We start from the raw sequence: 27,651 nt of genomic DNA on the forward strand, positions 1-27,651 counted from the left end.
TGAGTGTGTTGGTGAATACGATCACGCCACTTATCATGCTATTTCATTCTATCATTAGCTGTTTCATTCTAGCCTTAGTGCGGTTTGTGTCTAGGATGTAATGAAATTGCTGCAGATAATTATAGTGGATGTTATACTAATAATTGTGTCATTGATATTCTAATCTAATTCTAATTTGCTAAGTCTAATAGTGTCGGGTGTCGAACCTATGCTGCAGTTTCATGAAAAAGTGTTTACAAAAAACGGGTAATAGACGAACGAATTTTGTATAAAGAATATTCCAAAAATTCAATTTGCTGCGGCCAAACACTCATGGAGACATATGAAGAAGTAATTTGAGTCCACTTTGTATTCAGAAACATTGATAGACTTTTTCATTGTTTGCCATTCTGTAATCACGAATCACCACCGTTTGCATCGGTCTTTCCGGAGGAAACAAAAGCTTATTAGTCTTAAAACGGCACCGTACATGTCCCACTGTGCTTTACCATGGCTTTTTGTCCCATGGCTTTGTGTCAATTTACTCTAAACGCATCGACCTGTTCTCTTTCAAAGATCTTGATCCTGACGGTGGCGAAGGCTGACAGGATACGATGGCTGGGGCATGTTATGAGGATGCCCAACAAGAAGGTGTTCGACAGCGATCCCCAGTTCGGCATAAGGCGCAGGGGAGCACAGCGATGGCTGGACCAGGTGAAGCGAGATCTGTCGGAAATCGGGTGTCCACATGGATGGGAGGCTGCAGCTAGGGACGGACCATCGTGCAGAATGATTGTTTACCGGGTCATGTCACGTCAACGTGCTTTATCGTGAGCAAGCCAACAAGAGAGAGAACGAAAGGGGATATGAAGGAAAACAAAGGAAAGGAGCTAGAAGAAGCTTACCGCTTAATTTTTATGACATTTTATTATTTAAGGAATTTGATATAGGCGTAGCAATGCAGAAAGTGCAACCAGGTTTTGATGTGGTTCCTTAATTTAATTTATTTGTTTCAGTCATCGAGCCACTATTGGCATACACATCTTATTTCTATACGTTACAATACAACTAAGTGGTAAAACAAAAGGCATAAAATAAGCATTTACAAAAAAATCTCCTTAAAATACGCTGCGCAAGAGTGACTTGAGTTTGTTTACACAAACATTTAATCGTCAGTGCAATTTGTATATAGGAAATCATCATTTTTGAAACCGGGTCATTTGAGACAAACTCTGCCGAAATAACATTAGTACAAAATAGTGGTCTTGACCTAAGGATTCGACTAGGTGCACGTATGTCAACATGTTCAAGAATGGACTATATTGGAGGGAATCCAGTCTAAAAAGGAGACACCTAGTGCGGTAACTGGGATAAGTACAATCGCGGGCCCAAGGCAAACGATAGAACAATGCGCGTAAAAACCTTCTTTGAATTGTTTCTATTCTAGCTATATTGTACTAGTTTGGCTGTGACTATAGTTGTACTGTATTGTTCTGTACTGTATACGTTCTCGAGAATGTAATCACTGAGCATTTGTTGACGAGGACACTCAAACGATTTAGTTTGCACCAAGAAGTGAAGCTATGCAGACAGTACTGAAGTCTCAAGCAGTCGTCAGTATCAGAAACAGGCGTGAAACTCTTGGAATCGTCGGCATGAAGTAATTTCTTGCAGTTTGGAAGCGCGTAGACGATGTCGTTTATAAATATCAGAAAAACCAGTGGTCCAAAAATGCTCCCTTGTGGTACTTCCAAAGCGTTGGTGAAAGGCGCCGAAAACGAGCAGTTTATTTTAAACCTGCATAGTTCTGTTGATGAGGCAGCTCGACAACCATTGAACTGAAGCATTGTTAATTTCTCTCTAATTTTGCTGCAAGCACTTAGCATGAAGATTTCTCGTTAGTTTGTAACATCGCTTCTATCAGCTTTCTTATCAACAGGAAACATTCCTTAAATAGTGTTCGATTTTGAATATCCACCACTGTACCTTTACAAACGAGAACTATAGTGTCTGGCGATTGAAATTGCAGCCATATAATATGTGTTAAAGTGTTTTTATCTTTTGTTCTATGTGTGAATAAAAATGGTCAAAATTAAACCTAGTTCTCCTACTCAAAATCCAACAATAATGTGTAAAATACGATGAAAAATACGAAAATTACGTATATTCTGATAAAACACTAAAAATAGTACAGTTTTGTGTATCTAAATAGTATCCAAAAAGTAAATATAATGTCCGTGGCCCCATGGTCTTTCATTTGAGGGGACGGACTTCAAATCGGTCGGTAATGGTTGAGTAATTCAACTATGAAGGAATTTACCAAAAAAATTGATAAGCTTTGGACAATGCTAAGGAACATTCGAGTTGAATGTCTCGATAACAGATGGTTGGACCAGAATGAAATTTGATAAGTGAATCGGGATCGAGAAATCGTACATAATGCTGGTGGATCCAGCCAATTTTGTTACCAGCCGACTGTCCCGACAACTCCAGAGGGCTTGGGACTATTCCAACTAATAAGAGAAACATGCTCTCTCGTTTTGCCCAACAAAGCAGACACACCGAGGCTCATGCTGATTTCGTTGCATGGGACGACTAGCAAGCATGTCATGGCCATCGCGATCTTCATCGCCAGACAATTGACTTACCAAAAGCTCGTTGAAAAACGGTCACCAATCCGGTCACACAAGCTGTGTGAGTATCAGCTCCAATCATCACAGTTGAGCACGCGACGCAGACATGGATTTTGTTTCAGTCATGGGTTTTGTTGATAGTGTTAGTGATATATTTCAGCACTGGTTTGAATAGCTTGGTCGGCGTGATGAATTACCCATTTGGAACGAGTTACTGTTTTTACACCACCCCCATTATATTACAGCAACACACTTACTGGTACTTTTTTCTCGTTGTTATCATTTGAACCCCGTTTAGCTAGGGTACAAACTTCCACAATCCATCGAACTTATATCAGATAACGATAACGATTTCTCACTAAAATTGAATCTTTAGTTATCTGTTGTTTTTTTCCAGCCGTCAAATGCTCATAGTGCAATGTCGAAAACGTCGCACTGTCAACACGAGAGAAAGAGCCCGGGACACCCAAGAAAAGGGGACACCTTATTAACACGTGATTGGACAATACGTGAATAGATAGGTTTTACTTTCAGAATATATTTCGGGATGTTTTATTGACAAAGTAATAGTTGTATTCATAGCTGTTTCTTATTGCTTAGTTAGTGATATTACACGTTTTTATTGAAGTCGTTTACATTTGGCTATGGAAATGTAATCTTCGTCACATCGTCGTATTTTGCGAGCATTATTTTCGTCAAGTCTCTCAAAGGCACTGTTGGGACCAAAAGATTGGGTCTGTTTTCTGCTTTTTTCTACGTTGTGTTTTATTGATTGAAATTGCAGTGCAAAAAGAGAACGATACAAAATTCAAACTTCTTATCAAGGTGTTATAAATGACAAGGTGAAGTTGTTCAGAGCAAAATGACATTTCTCGACTTGACATTTCTCTTCCGGGGCTCCGGTATAAAAAATCGGGAGGTGGTGCGGGGTAATGAAATTTGTATGCAGAGAGTGACAGATGTCCCCCACAATGTCGCCCAGCAAAAGCGATAAAAATCAACCTTCTAAATACATTATCCTTGCTTCTTATATACCTTTCTCTAGAGCCTGTCGTTCCTGACGGACACAATCCTATCCGTTCCCAACTAACAAAACCCGCACAACGGTAGTTCCTCATTCCGTTAATTTAAATTATGAATGAATCCTAACAGGCACCTTATGCTCTATATTGTGCTCTCGCCTGTTTCGATTTGGTGCTAAGGTGAAAATGTTGCTAGCGCAATGCACTAAAAATGATCCAAGTAATCATGCTTAGGGAACCATAAGTGTAAAGGTGTATATAAACGATTCAATGTCTGGTGATACGTGTAGTAAGATAACGTCTGATAAATGAAATACATGTCAAACGAAATTATAAAAATAAAAGAAAGTGTTAAAACACGTTTTATAATACATGAAAAACAAAAGATACATTGCCTTGCAAGATGCATTCGAAATGAAATTTGAATGAATGGAGCAATGAAACAAACCTCACGTTTCTAGGGCATACTTTTTGTGTTTATTGCAAAAAAAAAACAACGTATTTTCAAACTTCTACTGTGATACCCTTACTCTGCGTTTCACTTCTCTCTTTACTGAAGAATAACACTATTATTTGTTTCTTTAGGCTTTCGTTTAATGCACTACAGGTTAGGTATGATATTTCTAAAAATCTGCTTTAAACTATGCATTCTGATCTTTTTCGATCTTTTCATCGCATCAGATACAATTTTGACGGACCTCCTTGATCAATAACTCATTTTAGCCGGATAGCCACTCCTTGCTGCGGAGAAACGCTTCATAATAGGGTTGAACTTATGACGGGCATGTTATTGAGTCGTTCGAATCGACGACTGTACCACGGGATCGGCCATCAACATTACAATCTGCATAAATTGCATTGCCTTGTACTTGAAAAATTGTACTCATATGAGTAAGGCACCTGTTTTAAATATTTTTTAGCTATTTTCGTTGAGCTAAGTGCTTTCGTGGTCTATGTTCACTATAGCGTGTAAGAACTTATTACCAATTAAGTGCTGGTAGTAAGCAAAATGTCATCAAGAACGGCAATAAATTTGGTTACAATAAACGTCCATTTGGATGCATTTGTTTCGTGTTTCAATTAAGGGATATAATACAAGCGGACTACTACCATAAAAAGGTCGATAAAGATCATCAGTTGATGATTGAGAACTACGACACCAACAGAATTGAAAGCTGCTTGACACGTTCTTATGACGCAATAAGAAGACGAATAAGACGCAATTTATAAGACCGCTCTATGCTGCCAAACGTTAAAAGAAATCAATGAATAAAATCAGATTTTCCAGTTTTCGAAAACCCAAAATATCATTTCAGAATTTGCCAAACTCTTTAGTAATCGCTTTACTCGTCAGATTGATTCTCAGGCAACTTATCTTTAATGGTGGTCATTCGGATGGTCAAAGACCCAATATCAAATCCAATAGTAATCAAACAATGCCGCATGAAGAAACAACCCTTTTGAGCAGTCATGTGGAGCAGATTTCGACCCTCATCATCTACACTGCCCAGATCTGTTGTATGGTCGAGAAGATACATGAATGCAGGCATCGATTTCTTATGGCAAACATCTTCATCTTTTGGAAGTAATCTCATGATCATTGCGATGAGTCTGTTGGTGATGGTCATATTGGTCTTGTGATGAATGTACCGGAGCATAGGCATGTTTCCTTCGTGAACTGAATAAGCCAGAAGAGCTTCGAGAACGTATCCATCATGCAGGATATCTTTTGCATCATATTCTGGCAACGGTAATCGAACGTTGCTAGATGAGAGTACACAACATACCTCAGGAGAAAGAGTGTCGTTCAGTGGGGGAATGATTGGAACACAATAATCGTCAGGAATATCAGTTTCCTCGTTCATAGCAATGTTTTGTTGAATACAAAGTTGTTGAAAGATGGCTTTGAATGAGGTAAGCTTGTTGTTTTGTATGGTGTATTTGAGAGCAGAAATAAGCCCAGCGATGTTGTTTATTTGGGTTAGAGGAATGTCGAGATCTTCGATAAAATGAACTATTATTTTGTGAGCATTGTTTTCGAATGCTAGCTTGAAGAAGTGATTAAACTCTTGCTCAGAAATCTTAGCAGGATCGTTGATTTGCAATACAAATTGTTTGAATACTTCCAGGAAATCTTCAGCAATGCAAAACTCAAGCACTGTTTTAGAATGTAGTTCTTCGAGACGAGAGAAGCTGTCAATACGCTGCTCGTTGCGTAAAAAATCGACAACTCGAATGTCAAGACGATTTGCAATTGGTTTGGAGCTTTCGTTTGACTGAAGATATTTTCCGTAATGATGTAGCCTAACCAACAAGTGACGCAAGTTGTTAGAATGTATCAGTTTAAGAAGTATCTGTTCGTTGACTGTCGCTCCAGTTGATAATACTCTTGTTACATGTGTTTCGTATAGTTTGGCGAATGCGTAATCCAAGGCACTCCATCCAAACAGATCATCTTTTGTGTTAATGGACTTAATAGACATCTTATCGAGCAACAAGTTTACTATTTCCAATGATGGGTACGTAACTGCCAAATGAAGCGGCAATCGACCAACTGCATCTTTCACCAATGCAGCTGATGGATTATTTGTCAGTATTTCGTTTACTAGATCATCTGGTTGATTTACAACAGCCATGTGAAGATCATATTCTTTGCTTTCTCTTAGAACGATTCGATTGAACAAGTCACGCATTGGATACAATTTACCATTCCAATATGCCCACGAATGGAAGAAACTCTCGTTTCTCATGCGGTTCTTGTTATCGTTCATCCAACAAGCGGCAAAGTACTCAGCAAGTATTCCATAAGTAAACTGAGGAATGTCATTTCGAACTTCTTTGATGAACATAGTCTTATCATTGCTCTCAACCATGAGTTTCATACATTCCAAAGCTTCCTGTTTTTCATGGTCATTCAACACCTTGGCTGCATTCTGTTTCTCAAGCAAAAACATCCATGCGAGCAAACCGTATTGGTTTTTGGTTAGCGTGATCGCATTTGTTGTGTCTTGAGCTCCAGCAATTTGAATGGAGTAGTTCTTAGTCATCTCACGGTCGTTTCTGTGTAGCATGTTATCCAACAAATCAAACCAAACCATATTGCAATGTTTCAACAAATACTTCAAGATTTCACCTGAACGATTCTCTTCCTCATTTAAAACAATGTAATGAAACACATTCCAGTCATTTGATGCGTTTACTGTAGCCGGGTCAAATCCCTTAGAAGTCAAACAATGCATCATGAAGAAACATCCATTTTGAGCAGTCATGTGGAGCAGATTTCGACCCTCATTATCCACTCCGTCCAGATCTATTGTATGGTCGAGAAGATACATGAATGCAGGCATCGATTTCTTGTGACAAACGTCTTTACCTTTCGGAAGTAATCTCATGATCATTGCTATGAGTCTGTTGGTGATGGTCATATTGGTCTTGAGATGAATGTATCTGAGCATGAAGACGTTTCCTTCGTGAACTGAATAAGCCAGAGCAGCTTTGAGGACGTATTCATCATGCAGGATATCTTTTGCATCATATTCAGGCAACGGTAATCGAACGTTGCTAGAGGACAGTACACAGCATACTTCGGGAGAAAGATCTTCGTCAAGAGGTGGAATGATTGGAACACAATAGTCCTCGGGAATATCAGCTTCCTTGTTCGTAGCAATGTTTTGTTGGATACAGAGATGTTGAAAGATAGCTTTGAATGAGGTAAGCTTGTTGTTTTGTATGGTATATTTGAGAGCAGAAATAAGCCCAGCGATGTTGTTTATTTGGGTTAGAGGAATGTCGAGATGTTCGATAAAATGAACTATTATTTTGTGAGCATTGTTTTCGAATGCTAGCTTGAAGAAGTGATTAAACTCTTGCTCAGAAATCTTAGCAGGATCGTTGATTTGCAATACAAATTGTTTGAATACTTCCAGTAAATCTTTAGCTATGCAAAACTCAAGCACTGTTTTAGAATGTAGTTCTTCGAGACGAGAGAAGCTGTCAATACGCTGCTCGTTGAGTAAAAAATCGACAACTCGAATGTCAAGACGGTTTGCAATTGGTTTGGAGCTTTCGGTTGATTGAAGATATTCTCCATAATAATGTAGCCCATACAACAATTGATACAAGTTGTTAGAAATAATCTGTTGAAGAAGTATCTGTTCGTTGACTGTCGCTCCAGCTGATAATACTCTTGGAACTTTACTTCTATTTCGTTTGGCGAATGCGTAATCCAAGGCACTCCATCCAAACAGATGGTCTGTTGTGTTAATGGACTGAACGGACATCTTATCGAGCAACACGTTTACTATTTTCAATGATGGGTACGAAACTGCCAAGTGAAGAGGCAATCGACCCTCAGCATCTTTCACCAATGCAGTTGATGGATTATTTGTCAGTATCTCGCGAACTCGAACAAGTGATCGATTTACAACAGCCATGTGAAGATCCTTTTTTTTGCTTACTCTTAGAATGATTCGATTGAACAAGTCACGCATTTGATACAATTCTTCATTCCAATATGCCCACGAATGGAAGAAACTCTCGTTTCTCATGCGGTTCTTGTTATCATTCATCCAGCTTGCAGCAAAGTACTCAGCAAATATTAGATGAGTAAACTGGGGAATGTCATTTCGAACTTCTTTGATGAACATAGTCTTATCATTGCTCTCAACCATGAGTTTCATACATTCCAAAGCTTCCTGTTTTTCATGGTCATTCAACACCTTGGCTGCATTCTGTTTGTCTAGCAAACACATCCATGCCAGCAAGCCGTATTGGTTTTTGGTTAGCGTGATCGTATTTGTTGTGTCTTGAGCTCCAGCAATTTGAATGGAGTAGTTCTCAGTCATCTCACATTCGTTCCTGTGTAGCATGTTATCCAACAAATCAAACCAAACCATGTTGCAATGTTTCAACAAATACTCCAAGATTTTACCTGAACGATTGTCTTCCTCATTCAAAACAATGTAATGAAACACATTCCAATCATTTGATGCGTTTACTGTAGCCGGGTCAAATCCCTTAGAAGTCAAACAATGCATCATGAAGAAACAACCATTTTGAGCAGTCATGTGGAGCAGATTTCGACCCTCATCATCTACGCTGTTCAGATCTGTTGTATGATCGAGAAGATACATGAATGCAGGCATCGATTTCTTATGGCGATCATTTCTACCTTTCGGAAGTAATCTCATGATCATTGTGATGAGTTTATTGGTGATGGTCATATTGGCCTTGGCATGAATGTATCTGAGCATAGAGACGTTTCCTTCGTGAACTGAATAAGCCAGAAGAGCTTCGAGAACGTATCCATCATGCAGGATATCTTTTGCATCATATTCTGGCAACGGTAATCGAACGTTGCTAGATGAGAGTACACAACATACCTCAGGAGAAAGAGTGTCGTTCAGTGGTGGAATGATTGGAACACAATAGTCGCCAGGAATATCGTTTTCCTCGTTCATAGGAATGTTTTGTTGAATACAGAGTTGTTGAAAGATAGCTTTGAATGAAGTAAGCTTGTTGTTTTGTATGGTATATTTGAGAGCAGAAATAAGCCCAGCGATGTTGTTCATTTGAGGTAGAGGAATGTCGAGATGTTCGATAAAATGAAATATTATTTTGTGAGCATTGTTTTCGAATGCTAGCTTCAAGAAGCGAGTAAAGTCTTGCTCAGAAATCTTAGCAGGATCGTTGATTTGCAATACAAATTGTTTGAATACATCCAGTAAATCTTCAGCTATGCAAAACTCAAGCACTGTTTTAGAATCTAATTCTTCGTGACGAGAGAAGACATCAACACGCTGTTCGTTGAGTAAATAATCGACAACACGAATGATAAGACGATTTGCAATTGGTTTGGAGCTTTCGTTTGACTGAAGCCATTCTCCATAATACCCAATGCCAGTCAAGATATGATGCAAGTTGTTAGAAAGAATCTGTTGAAGAAGTATCTGTTCGTTGACTGTCGCTCCAGCTGATAATACTCGTGGAACTTTATATTCGTATCGTTCGGCGAATGCGTAATCCAAGGCACTCCATCCAAACAGATCATCTTTGGTGTTAATGGACTTAATAAACATCGTATCGAGCAACAAGTTTTCTATTTTCAATGATGGGTACGTAACTGCCAGGTGAAGAGGCAATCGACCCACAGCATCTTTCACCAATGCAGTTGATGGATTATTTGTCAGTATCTCGTCAACTAGACCAAGGGATTGATTTACAACAGCCATGTGAAGATCATTTTCTTTGCTTTCTCTTAGAATGATTCGATTGAACAAGTCACGCATTGGATACAATTCACCTTTCCAATATGCCCACGAATGGAAGAAACTCTCGTTTCTCATGCGGTTCTTGTTATCGTTCATCCAACAAGCTGCAAAGTATTCAGCAAATATTCGATGAGTAAACTGAGGAATTTCATCATGGATTTGTGTAATGAGTCCTGTTTTTTCAATGCCCTCACGTACTTCTTGCATGAAGTTATTTATTTGGATGGTTTCATTTGATGTCAAAAGTACCTCTCTTTGCTTTTGGTCAAACATTACCAGCATGGCTAATAAAATGTGTCGTTTTTTAATTTTATCCCAAAACTTTTCGTTTATTGCCTTTTGGTGAGGGTAGTCTAAGATGTATTCTGGTAGTCCATTTTTGTGACTGCATAAAATTTTTAGTTTTTGATTGATGAAATTTTCGATAAGTGATAAAAGATCTACATTTGCTTTATAAAACATCGCTTTTGGAATAGTAAAGCGTCTTAAGTCCATGGTTTTTTGTGCTATTGGTAGATTTAAAATGCATGCCATGTTAAGAAATAAAGGTATACGCTTTAAATTTCCTAAATATTTTACTATCTGGCGATAAAGGTAACCTAAAACCTTATCCCGCTTACTCGCGTCGCATTGTTTATAACCTTCTAGTTCTTGCATCAAATAATTGTGAACAAACTGCAGCTGATCGTACTGTGATAAAAGCTTGAGATAATGCATTCTGCAGTTAGAAAATGTACTTTTTAGCTGTTCCATGTAGTCGTACGGTCTAGTTGAGATGAACAGAGTTCGAATACCTTCCAATCTTGCAAGTCTTCCAAAGAATTGCACTACGAACTCTTTATAGAAAGGAGCAGTCTCGTCAAGCCCATCGAATAAGATAATCAGTTGTTTTTGGTTGAACTTCTGCTGGAAAACCTTCAGCTCGATCAACTGTGCGAATGTTAATTCTAATGTTTTTGTTTTACATGTATTGACATAAAGTGTTCCGTTGACTAACGTCAATAGCTCTGCAGCATGATCAGCTTGGTCGCGGAACACATCCGTTGATTCAATCGAAAAGCTATAAACGTTTGGAACAAAATGGGTAAGATGGATCAAACGGTAAAGAAATCGAACGATGGCGATATCATCAAGCAGCTTAATGTCAGATTTTTGCCATCGTTTGTAATCGGTGCAATACTGTGAAGCATTCATTTGAATAACATACTGTGTAGGGTCATCGATCGATAAAGCATGTGTAAGCCATGTGAAATATGTTGACTTTCCTGCTCCAGCTTCATCAAGTAAAAGATGTACTTTCGTTTCATCGTGCTGCTTGAAAACATCTGGAATGGCATATTGTACATCATCATTTGCGAATGAAACCGATGCGACCATTTGAGAAAACTCATCACTCGTGAACCGGATATTGTCAAGGAATATTGTTTGATATTCGACCGAATAAGTGAAATACAAATTATTCTCCTCTACTTCTGAATCTTTTGCATTTTCTCCAACATATGGAACAACGGTGCGCGAAATATACCTTGGCTTGATTGCTTCAAAGTTCTGTTCCTTCGATTCAATATATTTAATACGATCTAGTTCATAATAATTGTCCAAGAACTTACACACGAAGCTTAAGCCATCATCATCATTTACAATACCACTCAGCGATATCGTTGTTCCGAAAAGATTCAATGTTGTTGTGCAATATTTTGCGTACAGCTTTTGTCTTGCCTTTTCGGTTAGATCACGTACGTAAAAACATTCTTCATCCGGGCGTGCTTTAAGTACTTCTTCGATTACTATAAACTTTATCTTATATTCTTTGGCATATCTTTGAATTTCTGGCAATATCGATTTCTTCGACCGATCAATGGTCATTATAATGGTGTAAGAGATGGGATCTACTTCTGCAATGAACTCAAATAAACCACGGAGTACATCACGTATATCTTCCTCAAAATCACTCGCTGCATAGTGTATGAATAATGCTTTGCATTGAAGCAATGCAACGGTCTGGGATGCAACAAGGGAATACACTATGGTATCCAATGTGGTATAATATTGGTAACGTTCATAAATGGACTCATCGCTGAGAAACTCGTACAGATCAGTGTGTTGAAGTCGATCTGGTCGAACCACAATGTATCGATACATATATTGCCATCGACTAAGGTCACACTGTGATTCAATTTGGAATCTAGAAAAGTTATAATTCACTTTCATACTGACAAACTGTTGTTTCAAATAGTTTAAATCCATAGGAATAGGTTGGGACAAGCTCATCGAATCAAACAGTCGCATGAACATAATGTTATGCATTGTCCTTCTATCGTCGACCCAGTGTGGCATTATTTCTAGAACACTGTTGTGAAGCTGGTCCCCGTTCAAGGATCCACAAACAAGCAGAAACTCTTTGTAAAATTGCTGTATAACCCGATTCACCTGATCGTAGAAAAATGATTCGTCGTGTGTTGAAGTCGGTGGACCCTTGGTTTGAAAGAAGGACTTATCGATCATGAATTGCATCTCTTCCCAGCTAACGCAACTATCGTCACACTGCTTCGCTCTTATAAGCCTATCATATTCACTCTTAAGAACAGCTCGCAACTTCCCCAAGATTGATGACTCACATGCAGTTAGTAATCGTTGGCTAAGTTTAAACTTCCCTGTGCCTCCTTCTAGTTCCTCGACACACACAGAAATCAGATCGACGAATACGTTTAACGAAGAATAATTCGATTTAATTTCTGTGTTGTAACGAACATGTAGTACGAGCATCTGTCCTAGCTTTTCTAGACTTGCTTGCCGTAATGCATCAGTTAGAGCATGAAATTGTTCCTCAGAGCTGAAGCTGTAACACGTTGCTCCTATGGCGTCGCAAAAGGAAAGAATCTCGCTGCTGTCCTGTGACCGTAATGTTAATTTTTGTTTCAATTTGTTGTCAATCGTTGCATTAGTGCACAGCAGGTATGTATGCGAACCTGTGCTCGATCTTTCATATCCTTCCAGGTACGAAATGAAGTACTTTGAAATTGAAAATGGCCCATTGGAGTTCCATTTCGTGAGCAGCGTTCCTTCCGTAATGGCTGGTCGCTCTTTTCGCGTTGGTGTGTACGGATGGTTTGGATGAATTTTTTTCGATTTCGTTGGCTTTTCGGATGGATATTTATGTTTAGCTTGTATGTAGACAGTACCTTCCGGTATCGATGGCGATGTGTAGCGAAACACCAGGTCGTCGAACTTTCCTGCATCTGGAACCTCCATCTTCAACTCAAATTGGGGCAACTTTCCTTGGCGGTGCAATGCGAATGCCCGGAAAAGAATGATCATCGTCAATCGAATGTGGTAAACGGCGCCTTGTAAGGGGGATCTTTTGTTATTGGTAGGGGCCATATTTCGTTGCTGAAAGCAATGTAAAATAAACATATTACGGCTGCAGCTTAAGGTTGAATGATAAAATATCTGTTAATTTCGTTTTATGTGGAAACGTATTTTTACCTTTGATAAAGATGAGTAGCTTCCTAAAACTATCAAGATGTTAGCCTCGGTAAAATTTCCGCGAGACCTTGGTCCTCAAAAAACGTGAAGAAAGCTGATTTGTTGAATTTTGTAGAACCAGTTGTATAGATATTTCCATTGGATTATTTTGTTCTTTAGCCTACGATATTTGACAATATAAAATACAATAAGTTATGTGCAAAACGTTTTTTACTTGATTAACATTGACACAAATTAAGGGTTGAAATTTAATCCTAGTCCTAAAAGATACTAATTTTTATCATAAATAATAAATGAATCGATCCCGTCGTACAATCGTCTACTCGTAGAACTTAATACCGTACCCGCCATGGGTTAAAGCTTCATATGTACCGTCCCCCCGTAGGTTCCTTGAATAACTCCTAATTTAAGAGGACGACTGACCATGAGATGAATGATTGAAAGTAGTTCATAATTCTATTGCTGTACACATGCTCATGCTGTTGTTCTAGTGGTGGAGTGGTACATAATTACGAAACACGTACTTTTGTTCATAAAGTTCCGTTGCTTTCGTCTGATGTTAGCTAAACAAGCCTGGGACAGATTGAAAAGCTCTTGCCCTCTATGATGTTGCATATTTTATGTATGTCTCAATTACTATAAAATTATGAGAAACCAATAATACTCTCTGCAAAATTATTCTGATATTTGAATAGGTTAATCCGGACCGTAGAGCGCTTGGCCTAGGTTATGTAATACGCAGATAACCACCCAAAATAGTCGATGGGCCAATAATATCTTGTATCAAATGATTTTAGCTTCATATAAGCTAATATTGGCAAGTTACGTGGTCATATTGCTTTAAAATGACATCCGCTTTTCAATGGACCGCGTACATTTCATGCCTTTTATCACATTTATGCATGGTGTTCCGAGATTTTAAAAGATATCTGTCCAAGGTGCCGCAAAGTCAGATAATAGGTGAAAATATGAGGTGTCCGACTTTAGGCTGTATGTGTTTTTGATCATCCAGTCAAGTTTCATCCGTTAAAATATTCACCCCGATATTTTAGCTGCTATAATTTCTAGTTCTTTGCGATAACCACATGTGTGGCCCAAAGAACTGGCACAATTTTTGTTTGTGAAACTAATTTTCTTCTTCCGATTGTTGGGAATGGCGCAGATAGCTTTTGATGATGCAGCAATATCGAATACAATTATCAAATGTTATTCTACTTTCAATATCTCAATCTCCTCATTCCTATTCATACCAATCCTCCCTCATATGAGCGACATTTGGACAAGAAAATATTCTGAAGCGTTTCACAGGCCATTTCAATGAAAAACCATCACAAAACAACTCGTCGTTTTCCTCAACCGTTCCTCCCTTGCTGGTCATGTTAGGTAATACAAGCGTCACGGGTGTCCCGATCATAGCCATTTATTCAAATATGTCTGAATACAGTTCCCAGAACTGTAATTCATCTTTGAAAACTTCGCCTGCAACAGGTGTTTTTCAAATTGGATAGAGAAGTAATGTCTCAAAAGAGCTTTCGATGTGTCCTGTTGATGGTGAGTGACTACACGAGTTTAAAAAGTCACATCTAAAAGCACTTCACATCAGGGTCAACGCTCAATTTCAGCCATTTACTTACACAGTGCTGTTTGAGATGGTTCTATCGACGTTATCGAATCAAAAAACTCAGAAAAGTTCACTCACAAATAAGAACTCACTCTTCACACATCAATTCTGGCTCATTCGTCAATCATTCATATCACGCATTGTTTTTCCATGTTTACACAGAACTACAGTTTTACTCTCACACGAGAAATTGAGAAATTGACAATCATTTCAAGAATTCAGTCCTTAGTAACACTTGAATAGCAATTGCTCATTCACATTCACAAACTGGGTGCGTACACTTCAACGGTTGGTAGGAAACTTATCGCTATTTGCGCTTCTTTCGACCGTCTTTGGCTGCTTAGGTAACAAAATTTATCTAAAATTCGTAGAATATCGTTATCTGGTGTTTGCACCATAGATTACTGATAATCCCACCCGAGCGAATTTATAAAACTACATTAAAGGATAACAGCGATAACGCTCGAACCTCTGATCATGCAGTGCCGAGCACGCATAAAATAAGCTGTAGCATATCTGCTATACAGAACTTATTATAATACACACTATCAGCTATAGACACATTGTAACACACTTCGGAAAGCCAAATCACACCATTGCAACACATTCATTATAACACATCAGCAAATCAATCCACACCATAACAACACACCCAGACCATACCGTCCATAGAAAAAACCATTGCGACACATTTATCGAAAACAACCGAAACGCGCAACATAAGCAATTTAAGGCGGCGCTCTAGCAGCAATCGAACACGACATCCGACACGAACAAACCCATATAATCATATGGAGGTGCACTGTCAGACACAAACAAACAAACAAGACAAACATGTCAAATCCCATACATTTTTCATGTTCGATGTCGTGTTCGATTGGTGCTAGAGCGCCGGGTAAGCGTTACTGCAGCAAAGTGGGCAAACAGAGAACGCATAGCAACTTATTGCTAAAAGCGCAGTGTAGTCAAAAATCGAAGAACGCACCCGTTCTTTAGCTAGAACAGTTCATACTTTCCAGAACCTTCGTAAAACACTAAAAGTGCAGGCATAGGCATAATGACAGACACTCCGATACGAAGTATAAATTGCACCTCATATCAATAACCTTGAATTAGGCCAAAAACACATTGCAAAACCAAATGTACGAAACTCATTGAGTATAAATAAAACCAATTCTGACCGTGGCAAGTCAGATTCATTTGGACTGCCAAGATAGGACGTTACGCTTCCTAATACTACGCCTTCCAACTTATTTCAAGAGTGTAGTTATGTCCCCCTACCCAAGGTAAGGCTTCTAAACTCCAACGTTTCCAGTAAGGTAAAGTTTCCAGTAAGGTTTCTATGATCGCCTGGACGATCAAGTGTTGAAAAGTCCGCTTCGAACAAAGTGTTATTCCATGGTACTTGAGGTACAGCTGTACGCTCATCATATGGCGACCGTAGCTATCTTCCGAACTCATTACATGGCGACCATAGCTATCGCCCAACCCATTACAAAGCTTCGTAACTAGCGTAACATAACTGGCCAAAGTTTGACTCCATTATTGATATACCATTGAAACACGTACATGCTACATATAGCTACAGTCAGTTAACTAGAACTGACTCAAAACATGATTGGATGAGATTGGATAGATATGAGATTTCATGTACAGTTAAGTTATTATGCATCCTGTCATTTAAATGATCGCAAAAAAACTTCTCTTTTGACATGAGTAGATTCCTTGTTGCATGATTGGGTTTGTCAGGGGTACTCTTAATATGGTGATACTTCCCTAAGTCTTTCTTAGTCCCAACTCAAAATAGCTTCAACCAGGGCCGCAAAATATCATTAAATTAATTATAAATAATCTCGACTGAAGCAAAGTGAATGTCAGCGTCACGTGCTCAACTGTGATGATCAGAGGTGAGACTCAAACAGTTGGTGTGGCCAATCACATGCTTGGTGACAATTGTTGTAGCATTCAACTGTTGGTCCCTCACTTGGTCATGACATTTTCTCTCTATGATAATCACGACATTCTTGGACCATTCTTGGCGAGTGGTTCCAAGCAACAAAATACTCATTTTGTTGCTTGGGACCACACGAACGCACGGCTTATCTCCCATGACTGGTTGCATAAAATGTCACCAAGCGTGTGATGGTCGCAACAACTGTTTTAGTCTCACTTCTGCTCATCATAGTAGAGCTCGTGACGCTGACAGGATTTCGTTTCAGTCAGGATTTTTGATACTGATTATTACATTTGATTATGTGACGCTGTCATGGATTTTGTTTCGGTCAGAACTTTGTATCACATTGACAGTGACATTTTGCAGCACTGCGGACAACGACATCAGCAGCGAAATCTGAGTATATAATATGCGTGGAATCTTGCTTGCTCTGTGGGCTTCACTATCTATAGAAATCCACAAGACTTTGTATTTTTACGATTTTTAGGAGCTCAAATTTAATGCCACCCACATGGTATGCCAAATTTTATTGGATCAAAAATTTAATGCTACCCAACACATCCATAGGCTCTAGTAAAGCTCTGAATTACAAAACTGCCCAATGGTAGACCGTACGTATGGACGCAAACCACGGTACCTTACCATACGGGTACCAAATGCCAAGCCGCATTAGAGCGGAATTCGCCACATGTAGCCTTCTAACTGCCCAGAAGCATCTCTCATGCCTTTGAGAATTAATATCAAAACAAACAGGGTTTCGGATATTTAAATTATATTTAAGTGGAAAACCACCATTAGCTGGAATGATTATTTGAGTTTCTTTTTTTCTGTATTATATTTTCAACTTTCCATAAAAGAAGAGCAAAACGTAACAGCTTACGCTAAAGACGTAATGTTTTGATTCGCAACGTTTGATTTGCGGGGTGTTTGTTTGTTTGTTTTCCAACTGTTTTCCATAGTGTCGGTTGCGTGTTGGTGATGGCATGGCAAGCAGGGAGAATGTGTTATATTTTCTCACAAGTTCTATAATCTTCTCTCTACAATAAGAGATATTAATGGCTAATAATAAAACAAAACACGCTCCATTCTCCAAACCTTTCAACCAACACATGCACACACACAAACACGATTGACGACGATGATATCGTGACAATACAATTTAAGTAACAGTTTATATGTGCAACTTGTGAAACGATAGGTGCTGTAGTAGAGAAGATCAGTAAAAGTGTGTATGTTTGGGTGCATTGTATATGTTGGCGTTTGGCTTTGAGTCTACCCTGCTTTGAATTGAATAAAAGACAATTTTAATTTCACTACTCTGACTGTAGATTTTTGGAAACGAAGCGGTTGGATAATCAATGAAAAAGAAATAGTGCAACGCTTACACGACGGTGGAAAACGATTGGAAAGTACAACATATGCCGGGTTCGTTCGAGCGCATTACCACGGATCGCTTTCGATCGCACCCGAACGTACTCGTGGACTAGTTCTAAAACGTACAAAGATCAGTCTCTAGGTTGTCGCCTCTTGCTACTAGGTTTGTTCATATAGGTTTCCTACTCGATCTCCACTAACGGCTCTTACACCTCATCCACCTGCAATCGGGTGTGCATTAGCTAGGATGAACGTAATTACTTTAGAATTCGGTTATATTCCTAAGAAAACGGGTGTACAATAATCGCACAACGTGCAACCGCATTCAGCGGCACGGGAACGATACATGAGAGAGTTAAATTGAAGAGCGGTTGGTTGGTTGGTTTGTTTGAATTTTCTTACACATTATTTCCAACATTTGCATACATCCACATCTGCACAAAATGTTACACACGTTGGTAATTACAGGTTGGGTCCGTTTCCTACACTACCGAGGTACGTCGCCTGCAACGGTAGCAGGAAGTAAATGTATGTATATAGAACCGGGTATATGCTTACATCCAGCTTTCCTAATCTAACTGCCTGCCCTTGTGTTTCTGTCAAATCAACAGGAAAGTATGATGAGAGTCGTCTCTAGCAACTGCAATCGGATGGTTGGATGGGACTCGTACCAAGCGGCTAAGGCAGGTTTAGGTTCCGCGCTAGTGTTCGCTTGCTACAAAATGGGATTCTACAACGATGGCAGTAGGACACTACGGACGAAATAAGGAGGCCCACCGCACTACACTCAACCGTGTTGAATGTAAAACAAAAGCATTTCGATCGCGTGTACCACCGATCCTGTCCCACTAGACCGGGTCGATGTGTAGTGTGTGCGAGCGTAGATTGCTTTCTGTTGTTTTTTGGTGAAAAATAAATTATCTCTAACGCAAAATGCTCTACATAAGTAAAGCCGAAACTAAATCACAGACGGGCAATAAGTGTACTCCAAACCGAAGTGAAGCTTTGAAAGAGGCAAAGAAAAACTCTAGACCGAAGCTACCATTAAAGCGAAACACCGCGCAAGGCGGATATTGTGTCGGCCCTTCGGGCGGCTCTAACAGTTTCGCCGTTTCTCGTCCGGAGCCCGGAAGCTTAGTGCTATCCCTAGTAGAGTATTTGTGGGGCGTAGATTGCGCGCTGGGAATGTTTTTGGAGCATGCAAGGCGGATTTGTTGTGCGGGGGGATTTTCCCTCTTCCCGGGTGCGAAAAGCAAGTGCGTCTAGGTATGGATTGAAGGACATTAGGGAGAAAAAACGTTAAGTTTAAAATAATATAAACAATTTATCTACGTGAAAACTACTCTCTTCAACTGCCTCTTCCCCTAGTCGGGTTTGCTGCACCCGAAACGAGCAACAATCTTCCTTTGATTGATACAAACAAATTGAACTACACTTGCTGCCGTGCCGGACGACGGTGCTACAGAACCGCTCCGTTAAACATGAGTATTAGCATTACGTGCGATTAGAACTTCGGTCGATTAGATTAAAAAAATGTATATATACACACACGACAAGCTACTAACAGCGGCAGCTTCAATTGACGTATTCGGTGAACTGATCATCCACGCCGTCCCAATCATCAATCAACGTGTTTAACGCTCCCTCACCCATCGTAACCAGTCGGGTCGTTATTCGTCCAACGAAAACCCTCATTCCCATGTGGCAGAAGGGGACGCTGGTGCCGATATAATGATGATAATAACACAATTTATCGGTTAGCATTTTCTTCGTTTTTGTGCAGGATCTGGACAATGGACGCATTTCGCCACGCACTGCAGACACGTGGCGGGAGCGAACACATACCCATAACGATCGAAAAACCCACTCGCGAGGGGCCCGATTCGATTAGCGGGAGTCAAAAAAAAACACACACAAATTGAATGAAACGCACGTCCAGTCGTCGGGGCCGGTTCTAGCAGATGCCCCGCGCCCATCAATCGTTTTCCGTGTGCTTGTGCAGGGCGGCGGTAATGCAGAGCGCACCGCCGGGTATGAAGCGCACAAAGTTGTCGCCCACCAGCGGTCCCATCGCGTACAGGCCGGGATGGGCCGTGCGCAGTACCGCGTTCGTGTACTTATCCACCTCGATTGGATTGTTTTTGCAGTCGATCGGTTTGGTCGGATCTTCGCCGAGGCCCAGCCCCGAGGCGGCGCTTAGATTGGACGCCCCCAGCTGATGCTGGCAGTGACCGCCGCCCGCACTGAGCGCCGGTGCGTTGTAGTGCTGCTGCTGCTGCTTGTGATGTTGGTGGCGCGGTTTATCGGTGAGGTTGATGTGTTTGCATTTGGCACACATGTGCTTCAGCCAGTACAGCTTCCGGCCGAGGCAGGAGTTCAGCAGCTGCTCGGTAAACGTCCACATCGTGAGCGGCTGGACCGGGGGTCGCCCGAAGTCGTCCTCCGTTTCCGAGTCGGGGCAGGCGTTGCCGTCCCCGCCCGCCGCCGGCTTCGTCAGCGTGGCGATGAAGCGAAGGTCGGGCCGGGACCCGATCAGTATCGCACAGTACGACACGTCCAGCACGCGCCGCTCGCCCGTCTTCAGGTGCTGGACGGTGACGCGGCCGGCCCCCGCCAGATCCACTAGCGTGTGCTCGGGCAGCGGGGTGTACAGGTCGTGCTTGCGGTTCGCGTCCTTCATCATCTTGTGCACCTCGTGGTACTCCGGGTACACGTTGCCCGGCAGCATCTTGTCCAGCCCGGCCGTCCGGTTGCGGTACACGTGCACCACCGGGATGCCGGACGAGCGGCAGATCGTGACGGCGTCGGCCGCACTCAGCCCCGCCCCCACGATCAGCACCGGCTTGAGCTGGGAGCGGCCCGGCTCGTCGTACTGCTCCAGCGCCCGCTCGAGATGGGGCAGCTCGTACTTCACCCACGGCATCTCCAGCCCCTCGCCCTTCACGCCGAGCCGGTTCGCCAGATCGGAGGCACCGTTTGCCAGGACGAGGTTTTGGCACACGATCGCGAACCGTTTGTTCGTCATTCGGTTGAATCTAACGGGTGGAAAGGGAAAGAAGCAAATGGGGTTTAGTACAGCAAGTTCACGCTCAGGCCCTTGCCCAACAGGACTCACCCCGCTACGATCCATCGGCCGTTGCGAAAGCGCTCCGGCAGCACCGTCTCGCACTTCCCGTCCAGCGGCACCACCGTCGTCACGATCGTTTCGTTCATGAAGTACCGCTCCAGCCCCATCTCCGCGACGTAGCTCGCGTAGTACTGGGCGACGCGCGAAATCAGTGCGCGCGTTTCCACCTCCTTGGACACCTGCCGCTTGAGCGAAAGGTTGCGGCGCGGGGGGCAAAGCAGCTGGACATTCACCTTGCCGGTTGCTGAGCTGTCCGGCGAACCGTGCATCCTGACCAAGGCCTTTGGAAGAGAACAGGTCGATGCAAAGCCCGTTGCTAGATTGTCATTTTCAGCTCGTTTTTGACAGTTTTGTAGTTAACTTGTCATCACTTAGTGCCGTTCCTGACTTAAGACGTTGTATTTGCACTTTTGTACAAACTCACTTTTATTTTGCCACTTTACTTATACTTAACAGTGTGGTTGGCTTCTACTGATTTGCGAACTTATTTTTGCGCGGCGGACTGGACTGCGTGATTTTAACTGATACAACAACTCACTCCCTTCTAGCTCCGCGCGAGCTTCCTTTTATACGAAATAATTACATTGCGCTTATGGGCATATTTAGCTTATCCGCTCCGTTATGCATGATTACAATTAATTATCCTGCTCTATCTCCTGCATTATGCGTACGTGACTTTTTGCGTACATTAGGTAGTATCGTCCTTCCATGTGTATTATCCTACTGCGCAATTGGATGAACTCTATTAAATTTTCGCTATTTAACTAGTTGGTTCGGATTAGAACATATTGCACTTTTATGTCAAATATTTGTGTGCATCTAATTACAGTAATTTATGTTCTGATAATGTTTAATCTAAAATTTTATACTTGTAAAAACTATTTCTTTTGAGTGTGTTGGTGAATACGATCACGCCACTTATCATGCTATTTCATTCTTTCATTAGCTGTTTCATTCTAGCCTTAGTGCGGTTTGTGTCTAGGATGTAATGAAATTGCTGCAGATAATTATAGCGGATGTTATACTAATAAATGTGTCATTGATATTCTAATCTAATTCTAATTTGCTAAGTCTAATAGTGTCGGGTGTCGAACCTATGCTACAGTTTCATGAAAAAGTGTTTACAAAAAACGGGTAATAGACGAACGAATTTTGTATAAAGAATATTCCAAAAATTCAATTTGCTGCGGCCAAACACTCATGGAGACATATGAAGAAGTAATTTGAGTCCACTTTGTATTCAGAAACATTGATGGACTTTTTCATTGTTTGCCATTCTGTAATCACGAATCACCACCGTTTGCATCGGTCTTTCCGGAGGAACCAAAAGCTTATTAGTCTTAAAACAGATACAGTACATGTCCCACTGTGCTTTACCATGGCTTTCTGTCCCATGGGTTTGTGTCAATTTACTCTAAACGCATCGACCTGCTCTCTTTCATAGATCTTGATCCTTACGGTGGCGAAGGCTGGCAGGATACGATGGCTGGGGCATGTTATGAGGATGCCCACCAAGAAGGTGTTCGACAGCGATCCCCAGTTCGGCATAAGGCGCAGGGGAGCACAGCGAACTCGATGGCTGGACCAGGTGAAGCGAGACCTGTCGAAAATCGGGTGTCTACATGGATGGAAGGCTGCAGCTAGGGACGGACCATCCTGCAGAATGATTGTTTACCGGGCCATGTCAGGTCAACGTGCTTTATCGTGAGCAAGCCAACAAGAGAGAGAACGAAAGGAGATACAAAGGAAAACAAAGGAAAGGAGATAGAAGAAGCTTACCGCTTAATTTTTATGACATTTTATTAATTAAGGAATTTGATATAGGCGTAGCAATGCAGAAAGAGCAACCAGGTTTTGATGTGGTTCCTTAATTTAATTTATTTGTTTCTGTCATCGAGCCACTATAGGCCTACACAACTTATTTCTATACGTTAGAATACAACTAAGTGGTAAAACAAAAGACATTGAGACAAACTCTGCCGAAATAACATTAGTACAAAATAGTGGTCTTGACCTAAGGATTCGACTAGGTGCACGTATGTCAACGTGTTCAAGAATGGACGGAGCATCAATAGAACCGCAAAGTAGTTTATGTAGATATACACACTGTGCCACAATTCGTCTATATTGGAGGGACTCCAGTCTGAAAAGGAGGCACCTAGTGCGGTAACTGGGATAAGTACAATTGCTGGACCAAGGCAAACGATAGAACAATGCGCGTAAAAACCTTCTTTGAATTGTTTCTATTCTATCTATAATGTTCTGCTGTGTAGGGGTCCAAAAAAACTTTGAAATCTTTACCAGCCCACAAAAAGAAACCCAATAAGCTATTCGCTTTAGAAATGCATAGCTCGTAATAATCTTGAAACGTTAATCTGCTTTCACAGAGTTAGGTCTAGGAACTAGTTTAGCTGCGACTTCACAGTCGTACTGTATCGGAAATCTTTTTCTCGAAAACATAATCACTGAGCATTTGTTGACGAGGACACTCAAACGATTTAGTTTGCACCAAGAAGTGAAGCTATGCAGACAGTACTGAAGTCTCAAGCAGTCATCAGTATCAGAAACAGGCGTGAAACTCTTGGAATCGTCGGCATGAAATAATTTCTGGCAGTTTGGAAGCGCGTAGACGATGTCGTTTGTAAATATCAGAAAAACCAGTGGTCCAAAAATGCTCCCTTGTGGTACTCCCGAATCATTAATGAAAGGCGCCGAAAACGAGCAGTTTATTTTAAACCTGCATTGTTCTGTTGATGAGGCAGCTCGACAACCATTGAACTAAAGCATTGTTAATTTCTCTCTAATTTTGCTGCAAGCACTTAGCATGAAGATTTCTCGGTAGTTTGTAACATCGCTTCTATCAGCCTTCTTATCAACAGGAAAAATTCCTTAAATAGTGTCTGATTTTGAATATCCTTGAATATTCAACATATCCTGTACCTTTATAAACCAGAACTAGTGTCAGGCAATTGAAATTGCAGCCATATAATATGTGTTTAAGTGGTTTTATCTTTTGTTCTATGTGTGAATAAAAATGGTCAAAGTTAAAGTTAGTGTTCCTACTCAAAATCCAACAATAATGTGTAAAATACGATGAAAAATACGAAAATTACGTACATTCTAGTAAAACACTAAAAATAGTACAGTTGTGTGTATCTAAATAGTATCTAAATATTAATATATAATGTCCGTGGCCCCATGGTCTTTCATTTGAGGGGACGGACTTCAAATCGGTCGGTAATGGTTGAGTAATTCTACTATGAAGGAATTTACCAAAAAAACTGATAAGTTTTGGACAATGCTAAGGAACATTCGAGTTGAATGTCTCGATAATAGATGGTTGGACCGGGATGAAATTTGATAAGTGAATCGAGATCGAGAAATCGTACATAATGCTGGTGGATCCAGCCAATTTTGTTACCAGCCGACTGTCCCGACAACTCCAGAGGGCTTGGGACTATTCCAACTAATAACAGAAACATACTCTCTCGTTTTGCCCAACAAAGCAGACACACCGAGGCTCATGCTGATTTCGTTGCATGGGACGACTAGCAAGCATGTCATGACCATCGCGATCTTCATCGCCAGACAATTGACTTACCAAAAGCTCGTTGAAAAACGGTCACCAATCCGGTCACACAAGCTGTGTGAGTATCAGCTCCAATCATCACAGTTGAGCACGCGGCGTAGACATGGATTTTGTTTCAGTCATGGGTTTTGTTGATAGTGTTAGTGATATATTTCAGCACTGATTTGGATAGCTTGGTCGGCGTGATGAATTACTCATTTGGCGGAACGAGTTACTGTTTTTACACCACCCCCATTATATTACAGCAACACACTTACTGGTACTTTTTTCTCGTTGTTATCATTTGAACCCCGTTTAGCTAGGGTACAAACTTCCACAATCCATCGAACTTATATCAGATAACGATAACGATTTCTCACTAAAATTGAATCTTTAGTTATCTGTTGTTTTTTTCCAGCCGTCAAATGCTCATAGTGCAATGTCGAAAACGTCGCACTGTCAACACGAGAGAAAGAGCCCGGGACACCCAAGAAAAGGGGACACCTTATTAACACGTGATTGGACAATACGTGAATAGATAGGTTTTACTTTCAGAATATATTTCGGGATGTTTTATTGACAAAGTAATAGTTCTATTCATAGCTGTTTCTTATTGCTTAGTTAGTGATATTACACGTTTTTATTGAAGTCGTTTACATTTGGCTATGGAAATGTAATCTTCGTCACATCGTCGTATTTTGCGAGCATTATTTTCGTCAAGTCTCTCAAAGGCACTGTTGGGACCAAAAGATTGGGTCTGTTTTCTGATTTTTTCTACGTTGTGTTTTATTGATTGAAATTGCAGTGCAAAAAGAGAACGATACAAAATTCAGACTTCTTATATACCCTTCTCTAGAGCCTGCCGTTCCTGACGGACACAATCATATCCGTTCCCAACTAACAAAACCCGCACAACGGTAGTTCCTCATTCCGTTAATTTAAATTATGAATGAATCCTAACAGGCACCTTATGCTCTAGATTGTGCTCTTCCCTGTTCCGATTTGGTGCTAAGGTGAAAATGTTGCTAGCGTAATGCACTAGAAATGATCCAAGTAATCATGCTTAGGGAACCATAAGTGTAAAGATGTATATAAACGATTCAATGTCTGGTGATACGTGTAGTAAGATAACGTCCGATAAATGAAATACACGTCAAACGAAATTATAAAAATAAAAGAAAGTGTTAAAACACGTTTTTTAAGCATAAAAAACAAAAGATGCTTTGCCTTGCAGGATGCATTTGAAATGAAATTTGAATGAATGGAGCATTGAAACAAACCTCACGTTTCTAGGGCATACTTTTTGTGTTTATTGCAATAAAAAAGTATTTTCAAACTTTTACTTCGATACCCTTACTCTGCGTTCGACTTCTCTCTTTGTTGAAGAATACCATTATTTCATTTCATTTCGATTTCGATTTCGAAGATCGACTGTACCATTATTATTTGTTTATTTATGCTTTCGTTTCATGCACTACAGGTGTTGCGACGAAACCGTTCGACACCCTTGGCGTTTGAATACCCCTGACGAGGCGAAAGTCATACAGGGCAAACGGTAGAAGCAATCCAATCAGCGAGGAGTAAGGAGCAGATACAAAGCCGTAAGAGTAACGAAGACTAATAAGTAAGCGTAAATATTCAGAGTAGTGAAGGGACGAGAAAAGTAAGTGAAAAGTGAATTGAAATGTGATCGTGTATGTTATAAAATATTCGAAATATAGTTTCAGAACCGTGTCAAAGGCGGTTAACGAAAATTCATCCCAACAACAGGTTAGGTATGGTATTTCTAAAAATCTACTTTAAACTATGCATTCTGATCTTTTTCGATCTTTTCATCGCATCAGATACAATTTTGACGGACCTCCTTGATCAATAACTCATTTTCGCCGGATAGTCACTCCTTGCTGCGGAGAAACGCTTCATAATAGGGTTGAACTTATGACGGGCATGTTATTGAGTCGTTCGAATGGACGACTGTACCACGGGACCGACCATCAACATTACAATCTGCATAAATTGCATTGCCTTGTACTTGAAAAGTTGTACTTATATGAGTAAGGCACCTTTTAAATATTTTTTAGCTATTTTCGTTGAGCTAAGTGCTTTCGTGGTCTATGTTCACTATCGCGTGTAAGAACTTATTACCAATTAAGTGCTGGTAGTAAGCAAAATGTCATATTTAAGAACGGCAATACATTTGGTAACAATAAACGTCCATTTGGATGCATTTGTTTCGTGTTTCAATTAATGGATAAAATACAAGCAGACTACTAACATAAAAAGGTCGATAAAAATTATCAGTTGATGATTGAGAACTACGACACCAACAGAATTGCAAGCTGCTTGACACGTTCTTATGACGCAATAAGAAGACGAATAAGATGCAATTTATACGACCGCTCTATGCTGCCAAACGTTAAATGAAATCAATGAATAAAATGAAATTTGCTAGTTTTCGAAAACCCAAGATACCATTTCAGAATTAGCCAAACTCATAAGTAATCGCTTTACTCGTCAGATTGATTCTCAGGCAAACTATCCTTAATGGCGGTCATTCGGATGTTCAAAGACCCAATATAAAATCCCTTAGAAGTCAAACAATGCATCATGAAGAAACA

The 27,651-nt window shown here is 40.5% G+C and overlaps 2 protein-coding genes across 2 annotated transcripts; both read right to left on the reverse strand.

Moving 5' to 3' along the window:
• Nucleotides 1-10,901: 10,901 nt before the first annotated feature.
• LOC120901193 lies at nucleotides 10,902-13,540 on the reverse strand. Its single transcript, XM_040308901.1, has 3 exons — nucleotides 13,390-13,540; nucleotides 12,117-13,293; nucleotides 10,902-10,963 (listed from the first exon to the last, which is right to left on the reverse strand). The coding sequence occupies exons 2-3, from the start codon at nucleotides 13,282-13,284 to the stop codon at nucleotides 10,902-10,904; spliced, it is 1,230 nt and encodes a 409-aa protein (XP_040164835.1). The 5' UTR covers nucleotides 13,285-13,293; nucleotides 13,390-13,540.
• A 6,704-nt stretch (nucleotides 13,541-20,244) lies between these two features.
• On the reverse strand, nucleotides 20,245-21,734 carry LOC120901194 (oxidative stress-induced growth inhibitor 2-like). The gene is made up of 2 exons (XM_040308902.1): nucleotides 21,454-21,734; nucleotides 20,245-21,373 (listed from the first exon to the last, which is right to left on the reverse strand). Exons 1-2 carry the CDS (start codon nucleotides 21,732-21,734, stop codon nucleotides 20,314-20,316), a joined length of 1,341 nt encoding a protein of 446 aa, XP_040164836.1. The 3' UTR covers nucleotides 20,245-20,313.
• Nucleotides 21,735-27,651: the final 5,917 nt, after the last annotated feature.

The sequence above is a fragment of the Anopheles arabiensis genome, chromosome 3 (assembly GCF_016920715.1).
Source record: "Anopheles arabiensis isolate DONGOLA chromosome 3, AaraD3, whole genome shotgun sequence".
NCBI classification, from domain to species: domain Eukaryota; kingdom Metazoa; phylum Arthropoda; class Insecta; order Diptera; family Culicidae; genus Anopheles; species Anopheles arabiensis.